At 48.6% G+C, this 15,562-nt stretch overlaps 1 protein-coding gene across 8 annotated transcripts in view; it reads right to left on the bottom strand.

The window, feature by feature from the left end:
• Positions 1-336: 336 nt before the first annotated feature.
• Positions 337-15,562, bottom strand: part of Phc2 (polyhomeotic homolog 2) — a 108,924-nt gene continuing 93,698 nt past the window's right edge. For all 8 annotated transcript variants that reach the window (XM_028855851.2, XM_028855848.2, XM_028855849.2 and 5 more), the window contains 6 exons: positions 13,464-13,666; positions 11,851-11,980; positions 11,089-11,203; positions 9,527-9,668; positions 8,423-8,699; positions 337-1,733 (listed from right to left, as the gene is read on the bottom strand). In XM_028855851.2, coding sequence (XP_028711684.1) covers positions 1,579-1,733; positions 8,423-8,699; positions 9,527-9,668; positions 11,089-11,203; positions 11,851-11,980; positions 13,464-13,666 — 1,022 coding nt within the window. In that variant the 3' untranslated portion in view covers positions 337-1,578. The remainder of the gene's footprint in view (positions 1,734-8,422; positions 8,700-9,526; positions 9,669-11,088; positions 11,204-11,850; positions 11,981-13,463; positions 13,667-15,562) is intronic.

Genomic DNA, 15,562 nt, shown 5'->3' with positions numbered 1-15,562 from the left:
ACCAAAGCTGGCCCCAAGTCCCGAGATCTTATGAACACAGAGCAGCTTCATCAGATGCATCAGCTGGAGGTGGAGAGCCTGGGTTCTGGCTCAAGTGTTGCTGACGACGTTGGCTTTCCAGTGAAGGAGGCGCAGAGCTGAAGAGGCCCTGCACTTTTCCTTTGAGGGGTGTTGGTTTGGGGTGAGGGCAATGAAATGATCCAGTCCTAGCCAGGTAAGTGGCTGTGCTGCCCAGTTAAGGCAGCCGTCCTTCCCCAACCCAGCTCCCATTCTTTTCCTCACCGTGAACACAAATCCAGGCACACAAGCATCCCGGGGAGAAAGCCACAGAACAGACAGATTTTAAAGATTTATTTTTTAAAAACAAAACAAAAAGGTTAAAAAAGTCCTTCATTTCCAACCCTGCCTGGGGGTACGGGGAAGGGGGCAGAGCAAGCTGAGAAAGTGCCTGCCCCTCCCGGGAAGAGTCTGACTTCCCAGAGTTGGTAAGGACAGGGCAAGTCAGAGGCGGCCCCGGCCCTTCCTTAGGTAGCTGTTACTGCTGTACAAGTTTACAAGCAAGTGTGGAAGTGGAAAGCCAAAGGCTGCTCCCACAGTGCCTCCAGCCGGTCTTCAGACACACACTCCTTCCCAGGCGGGGGTGTGTGTGTGTAAGGGTAGGCAGGCGGCTCAGTCACGGGAGGCCCAGGCTTTGGGCCACACTCTAGCCCCTGGAGCTTCCTATGTTTTTCTGCCAGCCAGCAGGACACACTGCCAGTTTGGTGTGAGGAGACCTTCCCAGGAATCTCCTGCCATCTGGAGGGGACCTCTAATCTCCAACTCTCGGGGTCTGCCCTTTCCTTCCATCCCCCAGCCTCAGGCTGAGTGGAGCCCAGGACAAAGCACTGAGTGGTTGTTTGCTACAAAACACCTGGAGATGCCAGAGGGCAGCTCACGCCTGTCACTCCAGGCTCCCAGTCACACAGTCATACACACAGCGTTAAGGCGTCTGTGCCAGCAGGCATGGCCACACTGGGCCCAGCTTCTCTCTCTCCACCTGCAGAGGGTACAGGGGTAGAACCCCTGGATGCTATGGAAACAGGCTGAAGGGGGAGAAGCTGCCAACGGAAGGTTAACCTGGCCTGGAGAAAGAAGGGGGAAGGGAGAGAAGGCAAGGGCTTTCAAGACCTCTGTCCAGGCCTGCTGGCTGCCCTTGGAAGTAACCCAACTCAGGTTGGGGAGCCCTGACCATAAACCCCCTGGAAACGGGGGACAGAGAAAGGATTAGAGGGGGGCTAGAACATTGGGACTTTGGAGGAAGCCAGTGCTATAAGTATTTACAGGCGCAAAGCCCCATCTTCTGTACCACCTACCTCTCTCCCCTTCCCACAGAAATGGCCCCTGAGAGCCACTGAAGAGGCACGCAGACCTCCTCACAGCTGCACCCCTAGGGAGAGCCCCTTCCCTACAACTGGCCCTATCTCGGGCGCCTCAGGAATGTCTGTGTGGCTCTGCTCCATCAGGAGGCGGCGCCCACCTGGGGCTGGAACCCTGGCTGCCTGGTGGTGCACAGGCGGCGGCGGGCGGGCGGCAGAGACTCTAGGAGTCCTTGAGCATGCTGATGCGTGCATAGATCTTGAGGGCAGGCCCCAGCTTGATGTTCATGGCACTCATCAGGTGGTCCTCCTTGAGCAGCAGCAGGGCTTGTCCGTCAATCTCCTGGGCACGGAACTCCTCTGCGATCTCCTGGCACCCTGAGGAAGAGCATGGACGACAGCAGCAGTTAGAGACAAGCCCTGGCTCAGGGAAGCCTCACATGGTACCTCAAGGGCAGTACTGCGGTTCTTGGCTTTCAGCCTGATGGAGCCAGGAAGTTAAGATGTGGCCTTCCTTGGGCACACCCCTCCCTTCACTAACCACTGTCCTAGGTGTTGGGTTGGTACAGAGGGCAAGCGTGTGGCCGCTGAGGCTTCACAAAAGGACAGCAGCTTTTCCCTTACCCTTGCATGCTAGTTAGTTTGGAGCCAACTGACTTCCATGTCAGAACGCTCCATCAGCCACCTCTGGAGAGATGCTGGGGGACAACAGTAGAGGCCTGTTGTTATGGGACTGAGCTCCTTGGAAGTGGACGCCAGCCCTGAACACAGCCAGCTGCTCTGGCTGACTTCCTCAGAGAGACTCTACACGAGTCCTCAACTGGAGCCACAGCTGAGCAACTGCAAATGCCTGACTCCACAACTGTGAGAAAATGAATGAGTCACTACTGTTTAAGAATAAGTTCTGGAGTGACCTGTCTTATAACAATATATTGATGATATAGATTTTGGTGCCTGAGAGAGAGGTGAGACATTGAAAAACTTGGAACATGCAGGGATGGCCTTGTACTGGAGCCAGCAGCATAGAGGACACAGAGTAGCAGTGACTGCTAAGGTGATCTGGGATCCTGAGAAAGAGTCCCACAGCCCAGGAGGACACTGCTGGAAACTTATGAGAGAGAGATGGAACTACTACAGGGGGCTGGAAGGGCTGGGATTCAACTGCATCCTGCTAAGAGGCAGCAAGTTTAACAGCACTCAGCTGGGGACGTGAAGTGTCAAGTTCCCAGGGAGCTGCGTGGTCTGAAGACATCTTCAGGCGGAAGGGCGGGGGTGCTGCCTGGCTTCCTGTTGGAAGGGAGAGGAAGGGACGGTAAAGAAAAAGTGGTTCTGTGCACCATGGCCGCATCTGCTGGTTCAGGAAGCCCCAAGCCTTTCAGATGGCCAATGGTATTGGGATTAGAAAACAGCTTCGAGCCAGGTGGTGGTGGTGGTGGTGGTGGTGGTGGTGGTGGTGGTGGTGGTGGTGGTGGTGGTGGCAGCAGCAGCAGCAGCGCACGCCTTTAATTCCAGCATTTGGGTGGCAGAGGCAGGCAGATCTTTGTGAGTTCGAGGCCAACCTGGTCTACAAAGCGAGTTCCAGGACAGCTAGGACTGTTAATAGAGAAGCCCTGTCTTGAAAAAGAAAAAAAAAAACCAAACAGTTTCCAGCCAGGTGGTGGTGGTGCACACCTTTAACCCCAGCACTCAGGAGGCACAAGTAGGCAGATCTCTGAGTTGGGAGACCAGCCTGGTCTACAGAGCAAGTTCTTAGGACAGCCAGGGCTACACAGAGAAACCCTGCCTCAAAACAAACAAACAAACAGAAAAACCACACACACACACACACACACACACACACACACAAACACAAAAAAAAAAAAAAAAACCCAAAACCTAAACAAAACAAAAAACCCATCAAATCAAAACAAAAGACACCCCCAAACCAAACCAAACCCCAGGCTCCTGAAGACTTAACGACGTGATACTGGGGAGGAGAAGATCTCTCTGTGGGGTTTGTAGGCCAGCTTCAGAGATTCTGATCAGTCAAAGCACTCCTAAGAACCCTGAGGGCTCTAGAAGAAGCCCACCATTACAGAACAGCTTATGTGAAAGAGGTTTGGGAGTTTTTGTTTGTTTGATGGAATGAACCCCAACAAGACTCAGGGACTATAAAGACTTTAAGAAAATGATACTGTCAGAAGTATTGCTAGGTGAGACTGCAAAGCTCAGCACTAACAAAATAAAAAGCAGGAATTACAGTGAGCACTGTAATTTAAATTGTTCAACACTTAGCTGCCTTTCCCAACAGGAGGGTTCATCTGAGGGGGGACCAAGCAAGGATGGGTAAGAGTCACTCCAGGCTTTGAATCCTCAGAGGAAATGGACAAGGGCTGCCCAGGACTGGTGTGGGTCAGAGCTGCCTGCATGTTTCCTTTCTTCCCTCAGTTACCTATTAGATACTTAGGGTGTGGTGGGCAGGAGACAACCTGTCTTAGTTCTCAGATCTCTAGACTAGGGACCACACCTGCACAGCAGGCCAGCGCTCTCCATGCCCAGACCTGACTCAAGAAAATGCCTCCAGAAGATCAGGCTGTAGGCAAGCGTGTGGAATATTCCTTTCCACTGTGTGAATATATGTTGCTGTGATTGGTTTAATAAAGAAGCTGACTGGCCAACAGCTTGACAGGATGAGGTTAGGGGGGAGAACCAGACTAGACACTGGGAAGAAAGGTGGAAAGAAGAGGAGTTGCCAGCCAGCCAGAGAGGAAGCAGGATGTGCAAGATGAAAGACAGTTTATGCCATGTGGCAAATGTAGATTAATATAAATGGGTTAATTTAAATTCTAAGAGTTAGCTAGTAACAAGCTTGAGCTATTTGCCGAGCATTTATAATTAATAAGAAGTTTCTATGTGGTTATTTGGGAGTGACTTCTGAGACACAGAGAAATTCTGCCTACAAACAGTACCCAAAAGTCCAGTAACAAAGATTAGCATAAAACCTGAGAAAGCTTAAAAAAAAGGGAGGGGGGGTTTCAAACACCTAAGAGTAGAGTCACACACGGCTTCTTGGTAACTGCCTTTTCTCAGGTAGCTGTTTGCTAGTGGCAAACAGAGGCATGGCTCCTTTAAGAGGTGGCTTCGTGGCTTGTGCTAGCAAACACAGCAAGGCTCTTTTAACAGGTCCTGCTACTGAACACTTAAATGGGGTTCATGAGCAGCAGGTGGCATGCTACTTGGTAGCAATGTGGACCCAACAACTTCCCACAGCTGGAGTGATAAATGTGGCTCCTGCTGGTACCTCTGCCATGAAGCTAAGCTCTTAGGGAGCCAAGGTGGAGGGAGAGCCACCCACCAATGCCATGCACTAAGCTGAGCTCACTGGCTGGCGACTAATACAGCAGTTTAAGGTTTGTCTCATTGAACAAAAACAATACAGATGCTCAATAGAGATAGATCCAGATGGAAAAAAACCTCTAAATGGGTTACAGTGTGTTTAACATGTATAAAGGCTTGAGAGTGAAGAGAAAAAGGGTATAGATAGTCACAAAAAATATATATAGTTTTAAAACAATACAGTCCTTAAAAAGGGAGTAAAATAATATAAAAGAAAAAAGCCACATAATGATGGGAAATAAACAGAGTCTGGATCCTGTATATATTACTGTGCTGTCTTTAAATTTTTTGACTGTTAATGAACAAATGATAACTGTTAAGAAACATTAGATTATGGAAACTGCTAGATTAAACCAACCTATGAAAATCCTGACTACAAACATAAAGAAATAAACCTAAAAAAAAACCCAAAAAACAAAAACCTACAAAACAAGTAACATATATTTTACCTGCTCAAACATAAAAAAATCATCTTTGACTAACTTGTGTACAACACACAGCCTATACTTGTATTAATGCAGATATATATGTTACCTTTAAAAGTTTATGTATTTTCAGAGTAAGGGGACCAGATACCAATAAAAATGGGTGGCCCAGGTGATCTAGCATCTTAGAGTGCCTCTGTTGCAGTTTCCTTGGAGTTCTGCATCCAGAACAGCTTCAAAGCTGCTGGCTGAGATGATCCAGCCTCACAAACTATTTCAGCCAAGACTTAACCATTATCCTAAATTTTCTCAGGGTCCCTCAAAGATGCCAGTGCCCCCAGACAACAGAAAACAGTCTCGAAAAAACAACACCCATAGCCCAAAAGATGGCTTATGGATGTTTAATATCATTTAAGGGGTGTTGGTTACAAGTTGTTATTGGTCATAGTAAAAAAAGGCTAAACAAAAGAGTTAAATTCAAAAATCTCTTTCTAAAGGAAAAAAGAGGAATATGATACAGGAATAACAGGAAAAAAGGGTAGATCATTGAATCTACTTTAATCCAAAATCAACCATTAATCTCAAAATATTTTACATTGGTTTGAATTGTGGTTTATTGATATAAATTTAAAATTAATTTTGTTATACTGTATGTATACAATTCTTGTTTAGGGTACTGTGTGTATGCAGTTCATTTAAAAATTTAACATATAATTAAATACAGGTTAATAGTCATCTATAATATGTGTAGTACAGTCATCTATATTAATGTATAATTAAGAAATACAGATTAATAGTCATCTATAATAGTTAAATTTATAGTCATGTTAGGTATGTTTTCAGGGTCATACACAGATATATTTAGATAGGTGGTCTTCAAACACTTCAAAGTCCTACAGAATATGGCATTTAATATGTTTAATAACCTGAGGCTTTTCAAGACAGTGAGATACATCTGCTCTTGATAGCACCAATTTACTTCAAAGGAAGATGATGGGCATAGAAGAACCTCAAATGGAGTTTACTTTCTTGATGGCAAAAGCTAGCCATTTGGGCAAAGAAACTGCCCTTGCCTCAATTGCTGACAGTATACTGTCCAAACTGGACCAGCAGGAAGCAAAAAGTGACTGCCAAACTTTGCCAAGACAAAAGTAGGACAGTCCTTCAAAATCTCAGCTTCTCAGAAATGTCTGTCAGATACACTAGGTCTGTAGGTCAAAGCTGGATGCCCTAATGTTACAAAAGAACTTTGGGTGACTGTCCAGGCAGCCAGATGTCCCTGTTGTTAGGTAACATTTGATCCCTTCTGGGGTCTTTGATGGAGCTGAAGAATAGATAGTCATAGCTGAAGTTTTCTTTAGTTATGATAAAAGGTAAATTGGGTATAAAACTTTAGACTCACAAAGATAAATAAGAGTATTTTCTCTAAATTTGCCAAATACAGATGGACTGAATATTGTAACTGTAATTCTTACTTAATAACTGTTTTGTTGTATATAATTTTATATTGTGTTAAAGTTAAAACCTTCTTTTTGAATTAGACAAAAAGGGGGAATGTGGAATATTCCTTTATACTGTGTGAATATCTGTTGCTGTGATTGGTTTAATAAAAAAAGCTGACTGGCCAATAGCTGGACAGGATGAAGTTAAGCAGGAGAACCAGACTAAGGACACTGGGAATAAGAAGGGCAGAGAGAGAGGAGTTGCCAACCAGACACAGAGAGGAAACAGGATGTACAAGAAGAAAGAGAATTAACACCACATGGCAAAATGTAGATGAATATAAATGAATTAATTTAAGTTGTAGGAGTTAGCTAGTAACAAGCCTGAGCTATTGGCCGAGCATTTTTAATTAATGAGAAATTTCTGTGTTGTTATTTGGGAGCAACTACCAAGGCACAGAGAAACTCTGCCTACACAAGCCTGTAAGGCATTTTCTGTCACTAATTAATGACAGATGGGGGAGGGCCCAGCCCATTGTGGGTGAGGCCATCCCTGGGCTGGTGGCTCTGAGTTCTATAAGAAAGTAGGCTAAGCAAGCCATGGGGAGCAAGCTAGTAAGCATCACCTCTCCATGGCCTCTGCATCAGCTCCTGTTTCCAAGTTCCGGCCCTGTTTGAGTTCCTGTCCTGACTTCCTCCAATGATGAGCAGTGATATGCAAGTATAAGCCAAATAAACCTCTTTCTTCCCAACTTGCTTTTGGTCATGGTGTTTCATCACAGCAATAGAAACCTGACTAAGCCAGCCTGTGGGTTTCCCCAAAGGACAGAGCTTATCTGTGTGACCACCGAGATACTGTAGGAATGGCAGAGTGTGATTTCTGAGGATAGATCCAAGAGGGCACGATGGTTTCTTCTGATTGCTCTCTAGGATTTACTAGTTGTGGGGAAAACCTGCTGCCATGCCCGCCATAAGAGGTCCACATAGGGCCTCCTGCCAACAGCCAGCCCCTTCCTGCAAGCCATGGGAATGAGGATCCCATTACTCCACAGGAGCCTGCAGGTGGCTTTGGCCTTGGCTGACACAAAACTGTATACTCATAAGGGACCCTGGGATAAGTAGAGGCTTCCTAAAAGTAACCATGCTACAACAAACTTAAGGGTATGTGACAGACAACAAATATACTAGGTTAATCGAGAGTGCTAGAATTGGACCTGGTTCTGTCTGAATTCCAATTCTATGTTATCAATTTCTATACCACACTCCACCTGGCAACAGGCTTGTGGCCACCATCACTACTGACTTGGGAGCAGATGTATGAGGCTGGCTGAGAGGTAAGACGTTTCAGGGTTCTCCTAGAAGAATCTGGAATGCTAGAAAATCTGCCTCTCCAAGTGCAAGTCTTGATGCCAACTTCATATCCACTTGCCCTCCACGCCAAGGGCTACACATAGCGCCCACCATACCTTACATTTCTGTCCTTGCTCTTAAGCTGCTCTCATGGGCAGTCTCTCAACCTGCAAAAGCCACTTCTCCACTCTGTTTACATTTATGTTCTCTTGGCTTCCTTCCCACCCTGCCTGGGAAGAGACAGAGCCAACTCCAAGCTCAAGCACTTCACAGACTACTCCCTGGACTGCCGCTGTTTCAGAGCGTGTCTAGAGTGTTCCATCGGTCTGCTGTACTAGAACGTAAGCTCTCAGAGCAGGAGCCTTGAGTTCCTCCCTCTGCACGAGGGTCCTGCTTCCTCCTGGAGGGAGGTGAGCTCACCCACTCCCTCTCACTCAAGCTATTCCAGTACGTGAAGAGTTTCCATGGAACTTACCTGGCAGAGAGCGGATGAATTCATAGACATCTTCTACGTTCCACTTTGTGGGCTCACTTGGTAGGAAGTGGTGTCCCATGCCCACCAGGTCCCGCATGTGCATGTCAGGGAGCTCTAGATCCCTCTGGCCTTGTCGCCGTCGGGAGGTGGAGGAGCTGGCTGAGATGGGCGACAAGGGTTCCTCATAGCTTGAGTTATCTGAGCACCGGCTGGAGTCTTCCTGGCTGTGTGTCAGCTGCAAGGCAGCAGTAACTGAAAGAGGTACAGTGCCTGAGGGCTGGGAGCAGAGAGAAACAGTGTTCTTCAGGATCCGGAACTGACCACTCCACATCAAGGGGCGGGGCAGGTGCTGCTCCCTTCTCTGCCCGGCTCCCACCCTGGAGTCACGTCCTCTGTGTTCCTGCTCTTTAACGCGGACGGCCAGGCCCGCGGCGCGGCACTGCCCCACGTGTGCACTGCACTGCAGTGATCTGCTCTGACGTCTGTTCTGCATGCGTGTTTTACGTGACTTGGACTACCAAGAGGGGCTTCATGCGTATGCACATCGTGGACTGCAGCGTTTAGCAGATTCTTAACAAGACAAAAGTCACCACTGCCACCACCATTGCCACCACCACCACTGACTTAAGGATGAAGATTGCCACCCACACTAGGCTGTGAGTTCCTTTAAGACTCGTCCTTGGATCTTTAGTGTCTAACAGAATTCCTGGCATGGAACCGTTGGGAAAAATATTTAATGGATGAATATCCATGTTCCTGATGGAGACCTTCACAAACTCAGTGCTCCAGTTTTCAAGGGGGCAAAAAGGGAGTAGGGGAAGCATGGAGGCTGCCATCTCTCCCAGCCTTATGTGGAGGTAACCTGAATAGCCTGTCTTCACAGAGCCAGCAGGGTGAGACCCAAGAAATCAAGAATGGATGGTGACCCAAGGGGGGTCATTGTAAGCTAAGACTACTGGAAAGGGAAAGGGCCCCTAGGTCTAAGGGAAGGGCCCTATTGGGGACCCAGGGAAAGTTGGATGTGAGGCCTGTAAAGGTGAGAGCACCATGCTGGAAGGGGACAGCAGGCCTTGTGAAGTTCAACAGGGCTCTGTGACCTCTCACCTGCTTCTTGGTGTCCTTAGTAAGTGTGGGCAGACTAGCCTTGCTGGCCCGTCGGCGGTTGTGAGTTGTGGTCCCTGCTTTCTGCAGCTTGCTCCGGTCTGAGTGAAAGAGCCCCACTCGTTTGGTGCATCCCACGTTATACCTGTGGAGAGGAGCAAGCAGGTCAGAGCGGGGGCCTTAGGCAGCACTGGCAGCAATCTGAGCCTGTCTATGGGTACAAACTGACTCGGGACACTGCTGATGACAGACCCTGGGCAGGCACTTGAGCTCTGAGCCCTTCCTGGGAGGCAGGTGTCATACCAGTGGCCCTTCTAAAACCGGTCTCATGACGTGAGGGAACGCTGGTGACATGTTTAATTCAACCACTCGGAGTATGGCTGCCTCGTGGCTGCCCCACACGACTCTGTCCACTGTCCCACTGGAGTGTGGCCTGGCTCCTTCAGCACAGCCTGGGCCACAAGGTTGAGGACAGGAACTCCGGGGCATCGCTCATAACACCTCTGCTCACAACACCTCTACCCGGAACCCCGAGGGTTCCTTGCTGGGGTTTGGGCCGTCAAGGCTAAGCTGCTCCTACAGAGCACAGGGCCCATTAGATCCTCAGTCCACTGTGACTCACCCATCCGCTGTCACTTTAGGCACAACCACTCTATGCCTTAGTTTCCCCACCGGTATAAAGGGCAGGGCAGTAAGTACGGTGGTGACAGCGTAAGAGCTGCCTAGTGGAGATGTTCTGAACACGGACAACCGACCAGCAGCGCCCCAGCACCAAGTCTGTCTGTGTGTGTGTATGTGTGTGTGTATGTGTGTGTGTGTCTGTCTGTCTGTCTGCCTATCTCCTTTTGCTTTGAGTTGAAACAAGGTCTCCTCAGGCAGACCCTACTATATAGTGACTTCATTCTTGACTCAATCCTGCTCAGTCCGTGAGTGTTGGGATTACAGATCTGCAGCACCACGCCTACTTTGAAGTAGCTTTTTTTTTTTTTGGTTTTTCGAGACAGGGTTTCCCTGTGAAGCCTTGTGCCTTTCCTGGAACTCACTCTGTAGACCAGACTGGCCTCGAACTCACAGAGATTCGCCTGCCTCTGCCTCCCGAGTGCTGGGATTAAAGGTGTGCGCCACCACCGTCTGGCTGAAGTAGCTTTTTAATAAATGACAGTGGTTTTTATCATCATCCATTTTTTTTTCCCCAGGCTGGATAAAAGCTTGCCATGGTTCTGGGCTACGTTTTATTTCTGTGGAGGGCTTTACCCCTAAGAGCGTGGCAGCTGCCCTTGGGGCCCAGCTAATGGGCTGCTTTGTGTTGCTTGGACAGGGATGCTTCCTCTCACATACTCGAGGGAGGGAGGGAGGGAGGGAGGGAGGGTCTCCTGTCTCTTAGGCCTACTGCACTCCCCTGGTGTGCTTGGCATACAGCGCCTTAACTAGGCAGGCCAAGGAGCTTGGAGGACGGACGAGCCTCACCTACAGCACCCAAGGTAGATGATTACTAGAAGGAGGACACTAGGTACAATCCTGGGGACAGGAACGGGCTGGGCATGGCAGTGGGGCAGGCCACTCACCTCTTTGCACAAGCCATGGAACAGAAGCGCTTGGAACGCTTGAACTTGTAGGCAAAGTCCACCCGTCCACAGAGCTCACACTTGAGTTTGAGGGGGGTACCTTCCTCTTTGGATTCTGTAAAGTATGGAAATGGCTGAGTGTGGGGAGAGACTGTGACAGGCTGTAGACAGTTCTACCACAGGAGCTCATTCATATCCTGCCTCTTCCATGTCTCTGTGGCTATGACACCCAGTGGCATCCATTTAGAAAATGACAGACTTTGCCACTCCTTTGGCACGGGCTAGGTCCCCCCCACTGGAGAGTTCCCAAGAGTGTCTGGTGACGCCTCTTGCAAACTGTGAGCCAGGGCACAGCAGAGGTGGGCAGAGTCAGCACCTTCTCCATGACCAGGAAAGAAGCAGGAGGCTCACACAAGCCTGGCCATGGCTGTGTCTCAGACCTCCCTACCTCAAATTCAGGCTCTTGAGGCATGGGGGGGGGGCACACCTGCCTGGTGCCATCCTTACCCTCACACTTCTAGAACCTGGCAATGGTCCTATAGGAAGTAAAGTTCTGAAACCATGTGGTTGCTGGAGAGGCTCTCCCTTCTCCTGTCTGTTCTAGAGGGACAGAGGTGGAGGAGGTGCTGGTGATGGTTCAGTGGGAAGGAATGGTACTTGGTCCCTGCTCAGGGTTCCTCCATAGACACTAAGAAAAGGGAAGTGTGAGGCCTGCCCCTCTGCCTACAGCAGAAGACCTGAGTCCCACAGCTGTGTGCATACCTTGCAGGTAGGGCTCCTCCATCTCTGAGTCAGTGGTGGTGGTGTGGTCCTGCTGTGGAAGCTTCTCAGGCAAGAACCCCTGTGCATACTTCTTCTTGAGATTCCCCACCAGCAGGGACGAGCGTCCCACCTAGAGGACAGGTGACATGGAGGCCACAAGCGTTAGATCCTAGACTCCTTGCTCCGCAGCCTTATTATAATTACAGGTACAAAGTAGCCAGGCAGACCCCTCAGTCCTCCCAAAGCCTCCCACATGCCATCATCCAAGGGTGCCCACTCAAGGGGCACTCATCTGCTGCCTGGCTCCCAAAGCAAGAAAACAGTGGGCATCTCAGTAAGGGGACAGTACGGGCCAGCTCCAGAAGTCAGGGGTATTCTATCTGCCAGGTGTGTCCAAGGGCAGAGATCCTATTTCCCTTACCACTCACTGATCTGGTGCCAGGCTGTATGTTCAGAGAGCACCAGGACTGGCAGGGCTGAGTTCGAGAGTGTTTTTATAAGACTCAGCATCCCTGTTTTGATTTTGTACTGTTCTCTACCTGACCACAGCCAAGCCAGAGGGACAGGCAGCCACAGGGGTGAGCAGGACACAACTGACCCCTGCCACAGAGGACATGCCCTATGGCTGGCAGCACCCAAGGATGGCTTTACCTCTTTGGGGCCTTGTTTTGTTTGGGTAACCTGGTAGCCAGCTCACATGGAATGTGGCTCAAGGAGGATGTGAGCTGCTGTTCTATCTGCCTTCATTCTGCAGGCTCAGGGTTTCTCCAGAGGTGGGAGGAGCACCAGATTGGGGTGGAGGGGTGTGTGTGGAGCAGAGCTAGGTCCTTATAAGGTAAGCCACTCCTGGGAGATCTGCCACTGGCCGCAGCCAACCTCCAGGAGAGGGCACAAATTAGCTTGTCTGTTGATGGTTCAGAAAGTGGTTCACCCACTGAAAAAAATAAGCTCAATCCTCTGGTGACTTATAAGACTTTCCACAGATCCAAAGCATGAGCCACAGGCAGACGGTACCTCAGGGGACGGGGTTTCTAATACACACAGTCCTCCTGAGCCACATGTGCCCTTTCTGAAGGCCCCTGGATCTCACTCACTCCCTTTTCAAGGCTCCCAGAAGCACATCTCAGGCTGCACTCCATGCCACCATCTTGATTTCCAACACAGCTCGAGAACTCTGTACTAATAGGCAGGCTCCTTTTGCTAACTGGCCAAAGTTTTGCTGTTCAGGTTTTGGCATTGAAAACTTAACAAAGAATAATTTTCCAAAGTCGACTGTCCTTCATCAAATACCCCAAAGGTGAACTAGGTCCCTCTACTTCAGGGGTCACACACAGGTCACCAGCCAGCGATACTGCTGAGCCTGTGTGCATAAACTCCTAACCAAGGGGGTCTTGACAATTATTCTTGATCACCAAGTCATTTTAGACTCTGGAGAAACTTGATCCTAGAGAGAAATTATTCTGACATTGTGAAGGATGGGGGAAATCAGCAAGGTAAGAGCAAACTGTTCACATTTTCAGAAATTTTACATGGAATTGTAGAAATATTCTAGTACACATCCAAAATATATTAAAAAAAAAAAAAAAAAAAGAGGGAAAAGAAGTAGTCCGTACCGGGAAAGGCTCCGCCCCCTCCTGGATCACAAACCCTTCGATAACATGCGTCAGGATTTGGGGTTTCACAATGGCCTGTGGTGGTTTATTCTCACCATTCTGGGGGGCAGTGCCGGCGATGCTGGAGGCAGAGTTTCCGTTCCCTGAGGTCATGCCGGGGCTGCTGAGGTCGGTCAGTGCATGAACAATGCCCTGCCCTGTCTCTGCAGGAGAGAAAGAGAGGGAGGGAGAGAGAGGAGACAACGTGGCAGAGATGAGTACAGAGGCCAGCTTGGAGATGGACAACCAGCACCCACAGTATACACAAGCCACAGTGCCAACCAGTGCTCCCTACCCTCCAAGACCTAGTTACAAGAGGTCCAGCTTCAGTGGGCACACCACCCAGTGTAAGTGTGATCAGTTTCGTAACCATCGGCCTCGGCAGCTAGTAGGTTTTCTTAAACAGCTATTCAAGCCAGTACACACTCCAGTCGCCTCAGCAAACCACAGACCCACCCTCACCTCTCTGTGGACAACCTTCTTAACGGCTCCTTTGGAAAACTCAACACAATGCTCCAAAGAGTAGGGTGGGTGCTTCCTCAGCCTGTCAGGGTGGGCCCCCCCCGCCCCCTTCTGCCTCATCTCCTGAGTGATGTGCCTCACTGCTGCAGAGGCGTGAGGCTTCACCACCTCATTTTAAGAGCCCTCTCCCCAGTCCCCTTCCCAAGGTTGCTCTCTGTCACCACCAAGTGCTTGGTAAGCTGAGGTGCCTTTAACCTGGAACTTCCTAAAAGAGAAAAATGGAAAATCCATTTCTTTATTGCAACATGCCTATTAAAATATTAAGAATAAGTCAGTGGTATATGATAAACAGAAACAGTACTAAAATAATAAAATAAAAAATAACTGCAGTACATTGTTACTTAGGTAATTTCTGTACATCATCTTCTATGAAGATGTTATTTCATGTTAAGGACCCAAAATATTCCCAGGAAATGGGAATTCATGGTGTCTAATCATGCACACAAGGAAATAAAAACAGAAACATTTTAGCAACAATTTCTAACTGGGCTCCAGTGTATTTCCAACTTGGTTCCTTTTCTTACTAGCAGTCCTGATTCAGAAAACCAGGAGCAACCCTTCCTAATGAGAAAGCACAGGCTATGACATGCCTTCGGTCCTCGTTCTAGAGAAAGAACCCACTAGGAACAGACCCCAGAGCTGTGCAGAGGCCACCAGGAGATGTGACTGGTGTGGGGCTGGTGAGAGGGCTCAGTGAGTGACGACAAGCTCTGACCTGAGTCTGGTGCCTCGAACCTGCGGTGTAAAGAGAGAACGCACTGAGTGTCCTCTGAGCACCACAGCTGTGCCATGGGACAAGGGCAGGCCTGCACTTCAGTATGCAGCCTGCCTGCATGCTTGCACAGAAACACACGCAATCATTTTTAAAACTATTAAAAAGTCATCTGTATTTGACCCAAACTCATACCAGCAAGTTAAAAAAAAAACACCCTTTATATGTCTGTGCTAATGTGAAATAAATTTTAACAGCTTTGACTTTTCTGTAGAAAACCAGAGATAGCCCCATTTTCTCCCTCACCCCCCCACTCCACCCTCTGCGCACCAAGACAGGGTTTCTCTGTGTAACAGACCTAGCTGTCCTGGAACTCACTCTGTAGAGCAGGCTGGCCTCGAACTCACAGAGATCCGCCAGCCTCTGCCTCCCAAGTGCTGGGATTAATGGTGTGCGTCACCACCCTGGCTGGAAATCCTCCCTTTGGAATGCGTCTTTTTTTCAGTAAAAGTGTTTAGAAACTGAATTTTTTTTTTTTTAAATCTAGCATAGTCATGATCGAGCTAATGGCACAAGCGATCAAACCAAGTTTCTCTTTTAAATTTTCAAGTCTGTTTATTCCATTTTCCTTGCTTTTATTTTCTAATATTTTGAATACACACAGAAATAAATATAGATTTTATTTAAAATGGTGGATAAATATTGTTCAAATATAAAGCTTACAATGAAAGCTGAGCGCTACGTTTAGATGGCTGATGCCTCCTAACTAAAGCCCAGTGAGACAGTCCCTGAGGATCTGAACACACTGTGGGTCACAGCACAAGAT

This window comes from Peromyscus leucopus, chromosome 2, assembly GCF_004664715.2.
Source record: "Peromyscus leucopus breed LL Stock chromosome 2, UCI_PerLeu_2.1, whole genome shotgun sequence".
Taxonomy (NCBI): domain Eukaryota; kingdom Metazoa; phylum Chordata; class Mammalia; order Rodentia; family Cricetidae; genus Peromyscus; species Peromyscus leucopus.
The sequence above is the reverse complement of the archived record's forward strand: the minus strand, read 5'-3'. Positions and strand labels throughout refer to the sequence as shown.